The sequence below is a fragment of the Engystomops pustulosus genome, chromosome 2, assembly GCF_040894005.1.
Source record: "Engystomops pustulosus chromosome 2, aEngPut4.maternal, whole genome shotgun sequence".
NCBI lineage: Eukaryota > Metazoa > Chordata > Amphibia > Anura > Leptodactylidae > Engystomops > Engystomops pustulosus.
In genome coordinates, this window is record NC_092412.1 from 185,663,322 (window position 1) to 185,682,809 (window position 19,488).

Sequence of the window (19,488 nt, forward strand, 5' to 3'; positions counted from 1 at the left end):
TCCTTGGCAATGACCGAGGTCAAACATTTTCTGTAAGTATTCACAAGGTTGGCACACACTGGTATGTTGGCCCATTCCTCCATGCAATTCATCCACAGTGATCATGGGGCTCTTGGCTGCATCTCTGATCAGTCTCCTGAGGTGACAGGACAATCAGTTGTACACTGCACAAATCTGGCTGGAAGAGTCGCAAGAAGAATGTCATTTCTCAAAGATATCCATAAAAACATGTGGAAGAAGGTGCTCTGATCAGATGAAAATCGAACTTTTTGACCACAATTCCAAACAATATGTTTGGCATAAAAGCAACACAGCTCATCACCCTGTACACACTGTCAAACATGGTGGTGGCAGCATCATGGTTTGGGACTGCTTTTCAGTCCGGGGGCACAGGAAGATGGTTAGCATTGATGAGATGATGGAAAGAGCCAAATACAGCACCAATCTGGAAGAAAACCTGTTGGAGTCTGCAAAAGACCTGAGACTGGGAAGCAGATTTATCTTCCAACAAGACAACGATCCCAAACATAAAGCAAAATCTACAATGGAAGGTTCACAAATAAATGTATCCAGGTGCTAGAATGGCCAAGTACAGACCTAAATACGTGGAAAGAGCTGAAAACTGCTGTTCACAAACGTTCTCCATCTAACCTCACAGAGCTGGAGTGGTTTGCAAGGAAGAATAGGCAAGAATTTCAGTCTCTCGAAAACTTATAGAGACATACCTCAAGCGACTTGCAGCTGTAATCACAGCAGAAGCTACAAAGTATTGACCTAAGGTGACGAATAATATTACACACTTCACTTTTCAGTTTGTTTTTTACAAAAGATTTAAATATCCAATACATTTCGTTCCACTTCACAATTGTGTCCCACTTGTTGATTCTTCACCAAAAAATTACAATTTTATATCTTTATGTTTAAAGCCTGAAATGTGGCAAAAGGTAGAAAAGTTCAAGGGGGATGAATGCTTTTGCAAGGAACTATATATCTATCCATTTATGCATACAAGTTTTAGACCATTTTGTAGCCATATTGACTACATATATTAACCCCTTCATGAGAAAGCCTTTAAAAACTTTCATGTCATTTTTAGGGAATTTTGAGTGTTTTTTTTTCTAGTGCCATCTAGTTAAAAATGACAAATGTTAAAAGAATTTTGTTTTAATTTTTTGTTTTGAGTTTAAAGTTTGTTTGAAAATCAAACTGATTTTTTTTTCTTTAAACTCAAAGTGAACATTATAAAATAATTCCCTATTGTGTGACAATCATTTTGATAGAGATATGTATAGTATTGGGAAAAATTGGCTACCATTCTAAATTTTTGAGAAAACATTAAATTAGTATATTCAATATCTCTTTATATTTTGGTGTGCATGTTTTCCATTTATGCAGGAGAAGCTGCAGAAACACCAATAGATACAGTTACCGGACTCGCACTCTCCCTTTCCCCCCTGGCAGAGAACTTGTTAGTTTTCTAGACTATTCCAAGTTACTATTTTTGGTTGAAATGTGTATATATTGTATCTCTATGCTGTAAAATTTTTAACATACATGGGAAAGTCTCTAGTAAGCCTCTGTAGCTCTGGCTGCTTCTGGGTGTATTGGCACTTGGTTATATTGTGTGTGTGTAAAAAACAAAACATGTCACATTTCCTACCTTTGGGTGTAGAGTGTACAAAGCTGCTCTATCCAAGAGGCCTTTATTCCAACCAAACACTGGGCTAAATTGAGGCCCAGCATACCATCTGTACCAAGAGGTGTCTTGCAGGTGCTTTGCTGTTGACATAAAAAAACAAAAGGTATTAAACATAAAATTAACAAGCCTGAAAGACCATTTTAAAAAGTGTAAAATACTATACGGAAACTCTATACAGGTCTACAAAATAGGAAGCAAGACAATGGTAAAACTAATTGTTTTATATCTCTTCACATAAAATACAGACAATTATTTAAACATATAATACTGTATATTGAACATTATCTGAATTGCTTACAGCTTGTTCATTTAAAGGCACAACGTTTTCTAAAGTTTTTTGGCGCGTGAAAGCGTCCATGTGGAATCACACTATTGAGTAATGAAAGATCATCAACCTCTTGCAATACAAATACAATTTTCCAAGAATGCTTTCCTCACTGATGGAGACTTACATTTGCTCTCCAGAAAGTTTTTGCTTTGGAGCCAGAGGAAATGATCTGATATCAGGCTCCTGTTTTTATTGGAAGCGAGAACAGTCAGCATTATCCAATGTCTCATTCTGTTGCCAGATCTCAACATTTAGTACCACATTGAGTCTTGATGAAACTTGTTAGCATTTCCTTATGTTGTGTAACCATTTCTACCACTGACTCTTTTCTACCTATACTGATGCACACACCTGATAAAGTATAACTAAATATGCCATGTAACATACAAAACATTATCATATAAATCAGAATTACTTTCACTAACAATTAGCACCTACATCTTTGCAAAGTACCTAAAAAAAATAAGGATAGTATTATTAAATAACATTCTTCCAGGGAACAGAGTAACGCATGAGTACACTATTATATTTAAGAAGCTGTAGACAGAAAATTTAGCATACCTTATTTTTCAGATTATAAGGCACACAAAAAATCCTTTGATTTTCTCAGAAATCAAAGGTGCGCCTTATAGTCCAGTGCGCCTTATATATGAACCGTACTTACATAAAACATGTACTGTATAATGTTTAAAAGTGTTTAAGAGCTCCAAGCCAGCAATATCCTGCACCAGCCCACACTGTACACTGGGCACAATACCCCACACTGGCAGGTTCGGCAGTACCACCAGTGCCATTTTACCTCTATACCTGCCAGCCCTGTACCAGGGGAAAGAGGGAGCCACAGGGAACACCACAGGACTAACACCCTGTCTGAGGAGGGAAAGAGAAGGGGCAGAGGGAGACAGCGTAACCCCTGCAGCATCACCCTTGAAACATTAACTTTCTAACAGCCCATACCTCTGAAATTCGAGCTCTGTGCACTGGAGACACATGTGCACTGGAACTGCAACTGCATTGAACTGAGCACAGGTCTGCCACCTGCTGGTCATTCATCCTTATAATCAGGTGCGCATTATAAACCAGTGTGCCTTATATATGACCCTAAATGTTTTAGCAGGCATTTATTGATGGTGTGCCTTATAAAAAACTACGGTAATTGCTAAATGTTTAATTTAATGAGAAATTGTCAGCAACACCCCCCCCCCCCCACACACCCCACGGTACATTCTAGATGCCTCTATGCATGTTCCACCTATGCACCCATCAATGGGATTAGAGCCACTGTTCTTCAAAAAAAGACTTATTGTTCCTGGTTTCAGTCATAGAGGCAGGGAGCTACAGCAAACAGTCACAAGGATGAAGAGAATCCCTGAGGGAGGGGTGCGGAGGAGGTGGCTGTGTGGGATCTGCCCCTGCTAGATCATTAAAAGTCCCCTAGTGGTATCAGCGGTGATAAGGGTGGAAAAGCTTGACTGAATACTGCAGCTCCCCGCCTTCATGATTGTAACATAACAGAGGACATCAATAAGAGTGGTGGCTCTGATCTCATGTTATAGCAGCATCAGTGGAAAATGTATGAAGACATCAAAAAGGTAATGTGTGCGGTTTGTGTGGGGTCACTGGTGCCAGGTTTTCTTTAAAATGTTCTGGGGTAATTTCAAATATCTTCTCAAATGTGCCTAAACCTTTCAATATCTCAAGTTGGAAATTACAAATGTTAAGAATATTTAGAGATTAGACTGTTAGCACAGGAATCAGATTGTAATCACAGAGCCAATGCAAGTGAAAGCTATTACACTAATAATAATTGAAAACACATTTATTCTCTTTCCATGCCATCAGCGAGGCTGTCTGGTTTACAGTGGTTAAGAGCCTTTAACCCCTAGGCGCACCAGGACGTTATAGTACGTCCCGGTGGCTAGATACTTAGCGCACCAGGACGCACTATAACGTCCTGCTTCTGGCACCGGCTCACGAACGGAGCCGGTACCAGAAGCAGCGGCTGTCAGCTGTCTAGTACAGCTGACAGCCTGCGCTAACACCCGCGATCGGAGCCGACTCCGATCGCGGGTGTTAACCCCTTACACGCCGCGGTCAAGCATGACCGCGGCGTGTAAGGGTCTTCCCCCTATGGATCGGATCCCCCGTGCCGCTTACCGGGGGATCCGATCCTCTCCTGGGCAGCTCCGAGGACTGGCATGTGCCCCGGAGCTGCCCGGTTTCCATGGCAGCCAGAACCCTTCCGGGTCTGGCTGTAAACTGTCTGAGCATGCGCAAGCATGCTTAGACAGTTTACACTGCTCTACAATAAAATAGTATTGTAGAGCAGTGTATTGAACTTAAACCAGTGATCAGAGTATCACTGGTTTAAGTTCAAGTATGTAGAAGTAAAATTATGCAAAAACACTTAACACTACACATTATAATAAATAAAAAATAAATACATAAAAATATAAGCCCCTAAAATGTCACTTTCCCATAAAAACACTTAATAAAGTATAAAAAACATAAAAACACAAAAAACCCTCGCATGTTTGGTATTGCCGCGTCCGTAACAATCTGCATAATAAAACAGAATCATTACTGGACCCGCACGGTAAACGCCGGAGGAAAAAAACGCAAAAAAGTTCCGAAAAAAAGATAATTTTTAATTAATACCCTATAAAAAATGCTCTAAAAAGTGATTTAAAAAATTTTATGCACTCTAAAATAAGCCCACTAAAAAGAACAACTGTTCTCGCAAAAAATAAGCCCCTAACCAGATTTGTCAGCCAAAATATAAAAAAGTTATGCATATGAATAGATGGTGATGCTAAAATGAATAAGATTTTCTCCAAATTAGTTTTTATTCAGTACAATTGAATAAAATACACAAAACCCCCACATATTTGGTATCCCTGTGTCCGTAACAATCTGCATAATAAAACAGAATCGTTATTAGATCCGCAAAGTGAACCCCGTAAAAAACAACCTCAAAAAACTCTCTCTGAAAAAAAGATGATTTTTTATTAATGCCCTTTAAAAATGCTCTAAAAAGTGATTTTAAAAAGTTACGCAATCTAAAATAAGACCACTAAAAAGAACAATCCTTCTCGCAAAAAATAAGCCCTTAAACAGATTTGTGAGGTGAAAAATAAAAAAGTTATGCATATGAAAGACGGTGATGCTAAAATTAACAACAATTTTGCCAAATTACTTTTTATTCAGTAAAAATGGGAAAAAATAAAAAATATATATAAATGAAGTATTTTTGTAATCGTGGCGACCCATAGAATAAAAATAATATACTATTTTTATGGTATGGTTAACGGCCAAAAAAAAACACATAAAAATGTTCCTAAAAATTGACGATTTTCATTTCCTCCACCAACAAAGCTTTAATTAAATCTCACCAATTAGCTATAGATGCCCCAAAATTATGTACCAGAAAAGTGCATCTCATGTGGCAAAAGAAATAAGCCCCTATAGGTCCTCAATAAAAAAAGAAAAAAATTATAGCCTGTACAATGTGACATAGCAAATCGGATCTGGATGGCGCCTCCTTCCCTCCTATGCCCAGGCGTGCGCCCATACAGCAGGTTACCACCACATATAGAGTATCCGTGTACTCGGGAGAAATTGGGTAACAAACTTTGTGGAGCCTTTTTTCATTTAATCCATTGTAAATGTTTAATTTTCCACCCAAAATGAGTGTATTGTGAAAAAATATTACAATTTTCAGACTGCACCTCCGTTTTGTTTTAACCCCTATAAAACACCTAAAGGGTTAACAAACTTCTTAAAAGTGGTTTTTCATACGTTGAGGGGTGTAGTTTCCACAATGGGGTAATTTATGAGTCTAGCTATTATTTAGGCCTCTCAGTGTCAATTAGAAGTTGAGCAGGTCCATCTAAATACGGGTTTTGGTGATTTTACAAAAAATGTGAAAAATGATACCTAAATTCTGAGCCTCATAACATTCTAGTAAAATATGTGGAATCTTAAAAAAACCATGCCAACATAAAGCAGACATTTGGGAAATGTAAGTTATGAATTTATTTGGGTGCTATGACTATCTGCATCAAAAGTAGAGAATTTAGAACGTTGAAAATATAGAATTTTTCCAATTTTTTGCCAAATTTTGTTTTTTTTCATAACTAAACGCAAAAGATTTCATCCAAATTTTTAAACTAATTTGAAGTACAATGTGTCACGAGAAAACAATCTCAAAATCCCCTGGATTTCTCATAGCGTTCCAAAGCTATAACCACTTATAGTGACACAGGTCAGATTTGAAAAATGGGTCCGCGTCCTTTAGGCCAAAAGATGCTGTGTCCCGTAGGGGTTAAAGTGTTGGTGGCACAAGAACAAACAGGTGCAGAAAACTCCAAGGGTTAGCGATTTATCATGCTCTCAAAGAAACATCAGGATTACTTTAAAGTATACTACTCTGATATCACACATTTTAAAAGTGTGTATAATATATATATTATATATAAATATAATATAAATAAATGTGTAAACACAGACACATTTATAATGCTAAAGGGACCTTATAACTTCCAAACATGATGCTGTTTCTAATAATAGCCAATGGGGATTAATGTTTTTGTTTATAAACGTCTAATAGGAATTCGGAAACTGTTTCCTCCAGTTCATTTACCATTAACACAGAACTCTCAATTAAGTATCACTGAGGTATGTCAAACACTGACAGATGTCAAGTATCCAAAGAGGAGGAAATTGAGTGAGAACTGCCAAATAGGTCTGTATTCATTTGGTTGTGTTTTTTTTCAACAATTGAACCCCTTAACAAGCCTTTTAGTCAAAGTTTTTCTCTTAGTGTCATAGTGTTAAATTTGTACAAACATTTCTTCCACCATTCTATTTTTAAAAACATTCCCTTTTTTCAGTTTCATTATGAGCAACTAAATATGTGTGAAGTATGGACTAACATAACTAGTCCTGAGCAAGTGAGCTATAGGCATTTTTAGTAACGTATCTTATTGCACCATTTTTTTTGTTAGATAATATTATGTATTTATGTTACTACTTTAAGTTTTTAAAGTTTTTAGAACTCTGGAAACATTCATAGTTTTAAATATTGGAAAATTGCAATTGCTGGGGCCCAATTCAGAGGGGAAAAAAGATGAGCTCTAACAGCTACTATATTTCGTGGTACAGGATACCAAACAATCACTGTGTAAACATGTCATCACTATTTCCAACAGAAGAAATGGCATTGCAGCTTCCTATATGCACTATTTATTTAACAAAGGCAATGTGTTAATAATGTTTGTTTTGACTAATTAAAACCATCTCACCATAATTTGTCACCATTTATGGGTCAAGGTTAGGTTTGACCGTGACATGTAAATTCATTGTCAAAGCCAATTTTAAGCACAAATTTTAAAAGAAAGGTTTTAGAGAGGGGTTTGTTTGTGAGGCTTTTCAGAAGCTCAGAGTGAGAGTTGTAGGATATAGTACTTAATAAATTTACACATGGAAACATTTATAAAAATCATTACCAAATTCTGAAAAAAAAAAATATGAGTAACATAGAAAAATAGGATGTTTTCAGGTGACACCTTTCAGTCCTATGTCAGCTGGAAAATGCAAAACAAAGTGATTCTAAAAAGGGCTTTCTTTATTTTCTCAGGACAGTGGTCACCAAATCTACTTCAATACTTAAAGCAGTGATATAAAAGTAGCTGCAGACAGAAAGAAAATATATGGATTGGATGACTTATGATCCCTCCAGTGTTTCTTATATTGCTTTCCTTCTTCTCAGTCAGCTCTTTTTTTTAAAAAAGTACACAGAAGTCTATCGAGAGGGGGGGGGGGGAATAAGATTTCTGCTATCTCTCTATAAACAGCACCAGTTCTAAGTTCTAATTACTTCCCCTTTAACCTCCAGAGTCCATAGAATACTGCGTTAATAAACACAAATTGAAAAGGAGTCTGATCTTAGCAGAAAGAAGCATTTTTCTTTAATTTATATATACAACAAAGTTTTTTATTTCCACCAGCACAATGTTTTAAATTGCAGATATAAGGTTTGGGCTCATCTTCAGTATATGAAGGTCTTGAAGTATGGAACCCCATTTACTGTGGAAGCATCTTATTTTTCTCTCATTTTTAAGAACGCAGATAAAATAGACATCTAAGACTTGATGCACACAAACTGTTTATTGTTAACTATTAACTGTTACAGTACCAGCCCACAAGATAGACCGTGTGTACAGTCCATGGGATCGGAAACAACATGCAGGCCAATTTCCATCAGTTGCAAATATTTTTACAGAAAGGTGGCACTGATTTTTCAAAATCAAACAGAGTTGTAGGTAGATATGAGTGGTCCCGATGTGTGCATTTGTGTTCCTGCAGAGTGACCGGGAAATAATATTTTATTTTTTAGTGGTCGAACCAGAATGCAACCATTGGGTACCCTTATCTTTTGTTATCAGTAAAACATAATGTAGCAAGGCTCCATCTGACTTTCTAAAATGATTTGCAAGCCTGTGGAGGTCTCTTGCAACCCAGGACATATTACATTTTTTTGACATCCCTATGGATGCTATCTGTAGGTGTTATGCTACAGTCACACACAAACACACACACACACACACGTGTATGGGGGACGTATATACGGCCGACGTATATACGGCCGATATACGTCCCCCATACACTTCTATGGACTCATGGCACCATAGGGGAGCGGTACGGTGCAGCACACGTGCGGCACCGTACCGCTCCGTAGCAAGATAGGACATGTCCTATCTTTCTACGTGATACGGCCCGGTTCGCTGTATATGCCTATGGAGAGGGACGCTCATCCCCTGCTCCTCTCTGCAGCGCCAATGTATGCCCGCCGTACTACAGTATCCTTAATCATAGACAAACCCCATTTATACACAGTGAGTTCTCAGCACAAATGCAGTATTCAATTAAGTTACTGTTGCAGTTATATAAAAATTGACAAATCATTTCAAATTTGTATATTGTAAAAAGACATATTACAACTAAATGAACACTAAATGTATCCAACCTCTAAAAAACAGTCCAAGCCTCATGCCTGCTACTGATACAGATTTTTAATTGACAGCATTGCAAATGAATCTGCATAGTCCAGCCACGTGTCTATCACAGCTATGTCTACAGAGTTCTGGAAAGCCATGTGAATATTTGTGGTTTTGTCTTACAATGAAGAGCTAGTTTAGCAGCTTTTATTGAGGGCTGGCTGCAAGTAGTGAGTCTTAAAATGATTTAGGCATGTATTATTAGGCAATGGGAAATGGATTACAATGAGAAAAAAATTTGCAAACTATCATCATATTTTTTATTGAATGCGTATCAAATACTCACATTGCAAAAGTGAAAACCTGAGATCCTCATGGTTAATTATTTAACACATTTGAATAAAAATGTATTTATTTAAGGGATTCCCTAACATCAGAATATTATTGGGAGTGGCCATTTCTACCAGAAATTTAGGGGCCACCTCTTGGTACCTCTGGTTAAGCAGCTTATGTTCTCTTTCAAATCTGTGGTCCTATCAATATTTGCCCAATTTACTGAGCTTCATATAGTTTGCTTTGTTTGACAGGTTCCCATTACTTTACGCTTTAGAAGGATTGAGTAATACTCCAAAAGAGTAGGTTTCAATTAAACATATAGTTTTAACTTTTTAGCTTTAAAAAAAATTGAGGCATTTATCTAATATGCATTCATATTGTGAAACAAAAATGGTATACCAAGTGTAGTCTGCCACTAAAAAAAACAAAAACAAAAAAAAAAAAAAACCCTCACAAAAAATAAATTAAATACAATGCAGACAGGGATTGCGGTTGTCAGAAGCCACTGTATGCTGTATAATGCAACCAACACTCATCTCCCTACAGTAGGGGTGTAATATCTCAGGAGAGACGTGTGTGGACACTGGATGTGACTAAATAATTTTGAGTTCATCTCATGTCAGCAGCTGAATAATGGTCTACTAATTGGCATGGGTTAAGTCCTGCTAATTAAGATACTTTGTTCTTTTCAGCGTCTATAATTTCTACTGCTGCCTTAAATGTCCTGGCCTCCTTAAAAGTCCTCTATAGCACTCCATCACAGCAGAAAGCTGCCCTGAAATGTGCCTGGATAGGGGAGAGAAAGTTTCATTATGAAGTGCATAAATTTTTATGTAGCTCATTCGGGTCAAAGGCAGAGTTGGCAGAGAGAAAGTGGCTACAAAGCCGGGTGGTATTTAAGAAAAAGCTCTCGTCTGTACAGTTTCATCTCGGTTAGGCTTGTTGCTGGGGCTGCCACTTACAGATACATAAGTGCCTGATTTGTATATGTTGCAGAATCCTTTAAAATAATATGTATAAGAAAGCTGTAAAAAAGGTTCAAAACAGAAAAGGCCATGCTTTTGAATCCTAAATACAATGGTGGCCACATTCATATTTGGAAGAGTTACAGTATTTGCAGAGTCTGTGAATATTATTTCAGGTTTGCCACAGATGTCACTTAATGTGGAGAGTAAATATAATGCCTGACCAAATCTGCATGTTAAGATTAGACAAAAATAAATAATCTTAGGCACTTTCTTCTGTCCAGTTTTGATCTGTTTGAAAATTATTTCATTCATTATATTAATACCAGACTCAAGATTTTGTTGCTTCAGCACTGTACATACACTGTAGGGCTTTGCCAAAATCAATACTGGCACACACATGCTATCGGGGATAGTATAGCAGTAGAACAATATGATTCTCTTATGTTCTGGCATGGTGGTTTCCAAAGAGGTTCACCATCCATACACATGACAAATGAACATGTAAAAGGTTATTTCCACTTAAGGACAGTTTTCTAATCACCACAACATACCCTGTGGTTTATAGAAAATAACTTTTCTGGGTGTAATTACAGCAGAAAGCTCTTGGACCGGAGCCCTGCACTTCCAACAAAACAAAGGGAATCAATTACCCAATTATATTCTATGCAGATTGAATCTTACTATACTGTAGGTTGAGATTTTCTTGTTAGTTTTTAAATTATTACTAAAGAGAAAGAGGGCTCTAAAAAGGTATCAAATACCCTAGATAGATCAGTTTCCTTGAATAAAATACGCTGAAAACAGGATTAAGTTTGGTGCAACTATAATTGCAATTTCATAGTTTTCAAAGATAAGGGGTTTTGCACTTTTTGTGTCTTTCTTTTAAACGTGTGACTGATAGTGCCAATATTTAGCTATAAATGAGTAGGAAAACATTGTCAGATTTGGGACAATTAACTCCTTCAGGACGTACCTAGTTTATAGCTGAAGGCTCAGCCCCATTTTTATTCTGACATGCGTCTCTTTATAAGGGCATAACTTTTGAACATTTTCACTTTTAAAGTGATTTTACGATTGTTTTTTTGTAACATGTTGTACTTCATTTTAAATAAATAAATTTTGGCTGATAAGTTTTACATTTTAAAATGTTAAAATATAGATAGCTTTACCACCTAAATTAGTTGCCCCCTATATATCAACACACTTTCAAATCTACACCCTCAAAACTATCAAAAACAGCTTTTACGAAGATTGTTAACCCCTGAGATCTTCATAGTATATGGTTGTGCTGAGCACTGCATTCTAAGGGTTAACACCCATGCTCAGAGCTCACAACCATGAGCTCAGGACCATGAGTGTTACTCGAGGATGTCAGCGGTACATTACCGCTGACAGCCTGCCATTCCCGATGCCGGCTCAGCTTCGGTGCAGAGCTGAACCGGCATTGACTCAGCGCCATACTAGCACTAAGATGTTAATCAACATGGCACAATAATTCTATGTTTTAGTGTGCATGGCTCGTTAGTATCACAGAGAGTAATCAGAGCTGTGTGATAGAACGAGCGCAACCCTGTGTGACCATGGTCACCGAAAATAAACACAGAAGCTTTCTATAGAGTGACAGCAAGCAGGGATCCAGAAAACCATGAGGAATTGATGCAGAAAGTATATTGGAAAGTTGTATAACTTTTAATAGTACAAACAATAACATTTACTTGCTGACATGGGACAACCGCTTTAACTTAGTGGACGGAGAGGAGGATTTCCATAACCTAGGGACCACCAATCTCATTGCTACTAGGAAGTGTCAAAATAATCCTCTTTTGATATTTTTGAGGCTTCCTGGCCCCATGGACAGCAGGGCAATAGCCGGGGATAGGTCCGCAGTGGTTCCACAAATCCTCCTATAAAGATCCTAAATAGCGTTCCAAATAGATGCTACCAACCCACAGTTCCACCAGACGTGTAGCATAGAAACCCTAGACGACCGACAAAGCCAGCAGATAGGGGAAACAAAAGGAAACATACAGTTTAGCTGAAAAGGGGTCCTATACCACCCAGTGAGGATCTTGAAAATGGTCTCCTGAATTTTACCAGACACCGAACATTTATGTGTTAGGAGGAGGGAATCGTCCTACTGCTCTTTTGTAAATTTCTCACCCAATTCCTCCTCTCGTGACCTCATGTAAGGTAGTGCAAGGTTCTCCCCATCACACCCAGAAATCATCTTGTAGACAAGAGACACCTCATGAAGAGTAGAACATTTTTAAAGCAATATTTAGTTCTGAGATTAAGAACTTAACCAGGTCTTTGGTATGTGATAAAACAATACAAATATTTTATATATGTGAAATTGTCAGTAAGTGGAGCCAGGAACAGACATGTTGAGGCACACAGCAACACAAAGCCTTGCTAATATGTTTGACAAATACAGTCACATATACCATCTCTCCTTATAAGTACACATTTCTACAGAGTTTTATGAAATGATCTGTCTGCTGGAATGAATACAAAACCAGAGAAGTAGTCTTCACAACGATATCACTGTAAATAATCACTGAATAGTGGGAACATGTCACTTCTACATTGCTGTTAAGACTTTCTTTGTGATAACAACTAAAATTTGCATTTAGCAAGTTTCTGGTCAGATGAAATGAGAATGCCATACAATGCAGAAGAATGTTTATATCCCCGTGTTCTTTATTTCAACAGTTATAGTGGATATAGACATTGGAAGAAAAATGAAACATTAAGGGAACCTGGGAGGTAGTTTGAAAGCAAATGCTTTTAGCTGTTGTTTAGAATCCCAAATCTACTCTGTGCATCTGGAAATGACATACAGGAAAGTGGAATGGGTTCGCTTACTTGAGTATGCACTTACAACTATACACCAATGGGTTTAAAGGAAATCTACCATGAATAATCTACTATCAGAAGTGTATCTGATGGTAGATTCCTCCTGCCTTCCTCTGCCCTCTTTTGAAATGTAATAATCCTGGAACCAAACCTAACTTGACAAAAACTTTATTTTAGGAATATGTAAATGCAGAGGTTACCTGGGGGGCCTTATCTCCCAGTGCCCAGCCAAACTGGTACAGACACCAGTAGCCTCTACAGTTAACTTACGTAAAACAAAAATAAAATTTTTAACATGTTATGTTAGGGTCCAGGATTATTACATTTCAGAATAGGGCAGAGGCAAGCAGATTCCTCATGGTAGGTTTTTTAAGCATTGTTGGATAAGGCCAAATCAGGAACTCTTGCTTCACTGTTTATGCTCTTGACTTTGGGCACATATGCAAAGCGAAATGAGGTGTATGCACTTCAACTGGCACAAAGCAGATGTAAGTATGAGTTATAAACATGCAAGAACTTTATTTATGAATGAACCAACTTGATCAATGGCCGTATGAGTTAGAAGGTCAATGAAGATGCTATATATCCTAGGATACTTTTAGTGATTTCAAGCTGGAAGCACGGCTTTGTAAGAAATCATCTGCAGTCCAATCCCTGCATTGTTTATTAGCATTATGTATTCAATAAATAAAGTTTTAAATCTGTTGGGGAGTCTGGGATTTTCTTGCGTCCAGAAATGGAAAAGGGAAGCTTGATTCTTCAAAGATACAAAAAAATGCTTACCTAGCAGATCAACCTACCACAAAGTATGGTACTCAGAAATGGACAAATAATATTGTGAGCAAATTGTGTGTTGTGCTTATCCGGACAACAAAGCAATGTGAGCAGCCTCTTATCTTTAATCTTTTGAAGATAAAACCAATGAGTGAGAAAAGAGGACTATCCAAGACAATTGTAAAACATAGGCACTGGGGCGCTGGAAACGACACAAGACTGCAGCAAGTTGAAATAATTTCGGAGCCACTTTGTGTCACATAAATAATCATACTTAATAATTTATAACTAATATTATCATAAAGAAATTAAAAGATTTGCACAGTATCTTGTCTTGTTTTTGTTAGCCAAGCACAGCACTAGGTAAAAGAAAAAAAATTCTTTCTTACAATCCTGAAAAATTGCAAACTCTTACAAGCAGGGCCTTTACAAATTATGGGGGGACATTTACAAATAAGATAAAGGGCTATGGAATATGATGGCCCTATATAAGATTATTATTATTTTTATTATTATAAAACATACTGATCTAATATGGGTTCTATATAGCAACTTTTTTGTGCCAAGAGGGCAATTTGATTAGTAACTTATTGCTCCCTACTTTGTTGCAGCTTTCAATCATATTGGGATCCTGAGGATACCAATTTTGCAGAAAGAAAGAGAAAAATGTGATGTCATTGTAGCTTCCCATGAACAGAAGAATCTCAGAGCCCACTGCAGAAGGTCCCGTATATTCCAGCTCTGTTTACGCCTTCCCATTCCACCTGTAGTAACAGACAGCCAAGGATATATTGTTTTAAAAAAGCAGTGATCACAACACGTCCTATGTGGCCTGGGACTGAAGTAGGAGGCCTGAAGTCCTATTTGTGAAAATGTGGTGAGTAGAGATGAGCGAGCACTCAAATGCTTGGCTGCTTGTTATTCGGTACAAACTTTTCCCAATGCGCGAGTGCTCGTACTGAATAACGAGCATTTTTTTCATAAAATAGAACATTAAAAGAACAGTGCATAATAAAATATTCCACATGTTTCCAGATGTTTTAATTGTTAGAATACATTGAAAAAACAGTATTCTTCACTTTACAGATGTTTGCGCGTGTCTCCCGCTAAGTTAGATGTGCGTGCACATCAGCAATGTAGAATAGTGTTATTTGAATGTTCTCTGCACTTAAATGTTCGTTTTTTTCACAGTTTTTAATGTTTTTATTCTATTCTTCACATTGCTGATGTGCGCGCACATCTCCGACATTATCGGAAGACACGCGCTAACACCTGCAATGTGAAGAATAGAATAAAAACAGTGAAAACAGTGAACACAGGAGCATTTAATTGCAGAACACATTGAAAGAACACTATTCTTCACATTCCAGATGTTCGTGCACATCTCCAAACTTAGCGGGAGACAAGCGCAAACACCTGGAAAGTGAAGAATAGCGTTTATTCAAAGTATTCTAACAATTAAAACATCTGGAAACATGTGAAATATTTTATTTTTCAATAAAAATACTTTCCTTCACTTTATTTTATTAATTTAATGCTCGATTTCGAGCAGCCGAGATACTCGTCCGAGTAACGAGCCGGTCCGAGTATGCTAATACTCGACCGAGCAGTGTACTCGGACGAGTATACTCGCTCATCTCTAGTGGTGAGAGGTTCCCTTTAAGCCCCAGTGACACATATGCTTCTGAATTTCTATTTTGCTAATTAGATTTTGCTAAAATATCACTGTGAAACAAACTCTGGAAAAAGAGGTGGCTTATAAAGCGGAGCACAGGTAGGTGTGACCAAAGGTTTCCCTCTACTTCCACCATTGTAAAGGCTGAAAGCTCCGAGTAAAACCTGCAGCAATAATCACATACTGTATACTGAAAACCCACATTGCAGTGCACTTTGTGCTGCATTTGGAATAACCTTATATACCTTATTGCTACTCTACATTGCAGTCTGTTACACCCCAACAAGTAAAACCAGCCAACCAGCAGCAACTACACCCAGTGTGACCTACACTGTTTCAATCTAAATTACTAAAATAAGCAGAGCTTTATACCCCCATGCATATAGTAAATTGCATCACCCATAGAAAAAAGCTGTATAACAATGTACAAAACATAAGGGAATAAACCTAAAAGAACTGAAAAAAAGAAAGTAAACATTGTCAATAGCTAAAACTAACTAACATTTATTTTGAGAAAAGAATGCCTCACCACAAAGTATGCAAATCAAATGCATTAGGTTTACTTCGAAAAGTATTCCAAAGCTTTTGGGAGGTCGTGTAACGCTATAAAAGTTAAATAGTTTTACAAAACTAGAAGAATGTTCAACAAGCGTGTATGTTACACAACTAGAGAGGAAAAACACACAGTTTGTACACCAGCAATGAAATCCCTGCCAAAACATAGGAGCCAATTTAATTATTATTTGTACAGATATGTGAGAAAACTAACAGCAATTAAAGATGTTTGCAGATTGATGGATGGCCCTAATAAGTGATTGACAAGCATGTCTGAGAATGAAATAACTTACATCTTATTTTTCTTTTGGGGGGGGGAGGTATATCTATCATCCTTCATGTATAACATGTTGCCAGCAGTAGGTCTACATGTACAATATGAGAAGTTCCTTTTAATTAAATCTTGATCTTGTGATCAGTAAGAACTGCTGAAGACACATGAATCATTTTTACGTGATAAGAACCTATTCCCAGTGTATTTTGTATCTACTTTTAGATTTCGCATTTTTTCTGCAGATTCCCTAGATTCCACTAACGTTCCTTCGTATAACTATGACAAACCTCTGTGACCAACACATTCAGACAGAACAAGAGGGAACTATCTAGTATTCTTTCCATATGGAAATGGAATGAGAAATAGTAAAAGAGGGAAAGGAAAATGTTTGGATGATAATATTAAAACACAACTTTTATTATTTTATTTTGAAAATGGTCATGGGATATAAAATAATACAAAGCATAAAATTAAAAGGGATTCAGCCTGTGCAGGTATTCAACTCATTCATAAATGAAGGGTATAAAGAAAAGCGGCCTCCTATGTGCCCCCTTATTTGCTGTTTTTACTTTTATTTAGTTGATTTTTGTATATAGATAAGGGTTTTAGCATAACTGCTTAACCAACATAATGAGGACAACTAACAGTAACAAGGGAAGGGGGTACCTAAGAAATAGGGAACAAAGAGAAACAAAGAACATAGCCCTTGCATTTAAAAGCACTTCCAGCTTTGCACATCCAATCATATCATATATAAAAGAAAATATATTTCTATAGATATTCTATATAGAATGAGATCTATGTGGTGTGTCACTTTCTCCACTTATATGAAAGGAGGGGATGACCTATTGATGGCCCTGGTATTAGGGTCCGGGAAGGAATGTTTTGGCCCACTTAGCATCAGCCTTGCAGGGATTTTGCCTTCTTCTGGATCAACATGGTTTAATTTAATAGGTTGGACTTGATTGACTGATGTCTCCTCCTAACCATATTTACTATGATACTGTGTCAGTGAGAGTGAGGGTGATGTTTTACATTCATAAAGGTGGACTAGTGAGCCCAGTTAAGGTTATGAGCACAAAGAATGTCAGTTCTTGTTTGCCATTACTTGTTCCACTAGGTCAGTGGTGGCGAACCTATGGCACGGGTGCCAGAGGTGGCACTCAGAGCCCTTTCTGTGGGCACCCAGGCCTTTACCCCAGCACAGAATTTGCTAGACATGAGTCAAAGTTTCTTCCTCTTCAGGGGACCCTGGAAGGAAGCTACAATCAAAATTTTCTTTCTATTGTATTGGTGTCCTCAGAACGCAAATACGATTAAGACTTATGATACAGTTGGGATCAATAGGTTACTGCTTAAAGGGGTATTCCGGGAATATGAACGTCTGACACAAAAACCGATGATGATATAAATAAATGAATATAACAAAACTCAATGTCATTAGTCACAAAACGGAGCTTAAATAGTTCTATTTTATGATTTACAAAATTTATGGCCTCTCTAAAGTAGGTGGAGTTATCACTAAGATGGCCGCCACTGGAAACTACAAGTTCCATGATGCTTTAGTTCTCAGTAAGTCCTCCTACCTCTTATGCTCTGCTCCCAGTGATGATGTAACAGGTTTTCTTGCTCTGTTACCATAGTAATGATGTGTAACTGCCATCACCACAACACTGGCCATACTGGATGCACTGCAACCAACCGACTACAGCCAAACATAGTGGTGATCACATGACGTGCCCAGGCAGGTGCAGGACATGTGATGTGGACATGTGACCAGCGGCCATCTTCTGTCCTATGTATGATCTTCAACGGACCGCGTGGAGGAAATTAACGGATTGATTAAAGGGCCAGTAGCCCTTCTTCATTACAGTCTATGTCACCAGCATCTTCTGCTACAGAGAGCAAAATTCTAAATAACAACTAATAACACATTAGCTTATATTTTGAGTGCCCATTTGTTTATGAATTATGCTGATTCCTGGAATACCCCTTTAAATTGTCATGTTGGCACTTTGCGACATAAAAGTAGGTTTTGGTTGTAGTTTGGGCACTCTGTGTCTAAAAGGTTCGTCATCACTGCACTAGGTCATTGTACTGTACCCCTTGGATGGTTTATCTTATAGAATGAAGGTTCAGAGACTTCCGACATTTAGCTATACTGTATCTTTCCATACAGAGAATATGACACATTTGTGTACCCCAGGAAGGAGGGAGTAGTTAAGTACTGACAATTCTTACAGTAGAGCAAAACACCATCTTCCACAGTGAGTTAATGCCTCTGCTGGGCCACCACACGTGTAGTATTGATCAGATCAGCATCTCTAACATCTAGAGGATACTCAATACTACCGTATATACTCGAGTGTGAGCCGACCCAAGTATAAGCCGAGGCCCCTAATTTTCCCACAAAAACCTGGGAAAACCCATTGACTCGAGTATAAGCCAAGGGTGGGAAATGCATTGGTCACAGCCTCCCCATTATATAGCCTGCCGGACCCTGCCCCATAGTGTATAGCCAGTACCTGCCCCCCAGTATATAGCCTGCCAGCCCATATCCCCCAGTATATAGCCAGCATCTGCCCCGGTATATAGCCAGCAGCGGGGGAAGCCGGAAAGGTGAGGTTCGATATATTTTTTTGACTCGAGTATAAGCCAAGTTTGGGTTTTCAGCACATTTTTTGTGCTGAAAAACTAGGCTTATATTCAAGTATTTTTCATATTTTTCACTTTTACCCCACGATGTATCAAAATAATGAAAATACAAATGCAACCAGTTATTAAGTGTTTTATTTATTTTATTGTGTTGTCAATTTATGTTCATGAATTAGTTTACTGTGTGTTCTCTTTTGATATGTATCAATTGATTTGCTAGAATGTAAACCAGTGGTTGTTGTATACAAACTAATAAAACTCAATAGGGTTTATTTTATTACAGACAATACATTTAATAAAAATGAATTGTATATTTTGTGATATTTCTTATCAAATGATTCTCCTGTTGATCTTATATACATTTCCTATA

General features: G+C 37.6%; 1 protein-coding gene across 2 annotated transcripts in view; it reads right to left on the reverse strand.

Moving 5' to 3' along the window:
- NGF (nerve growth factor) overlaps positions 1-19,488 on the reverse strand; it is a 68,626-nt gene that overhangs the window by 3,130 nt on the left and 46,008 nt on the right. For both annotated transcript variants that reach the window (XM_072133131.1, XM_072133130.1), the window contains exon 2: positions 1,661-1,779. Coding sequence is in view for 1 of the 2 variants with exons in the window: in XM_072133130.1 (XP_071989231.1) it covers positions 1,661-1,779 (119 nt within the window). In the remaining variant the exon portion in view is untranslated. The remainder of the gene's footprint in view (positions 1-1,660; positions 1,780-19,488) is intronic.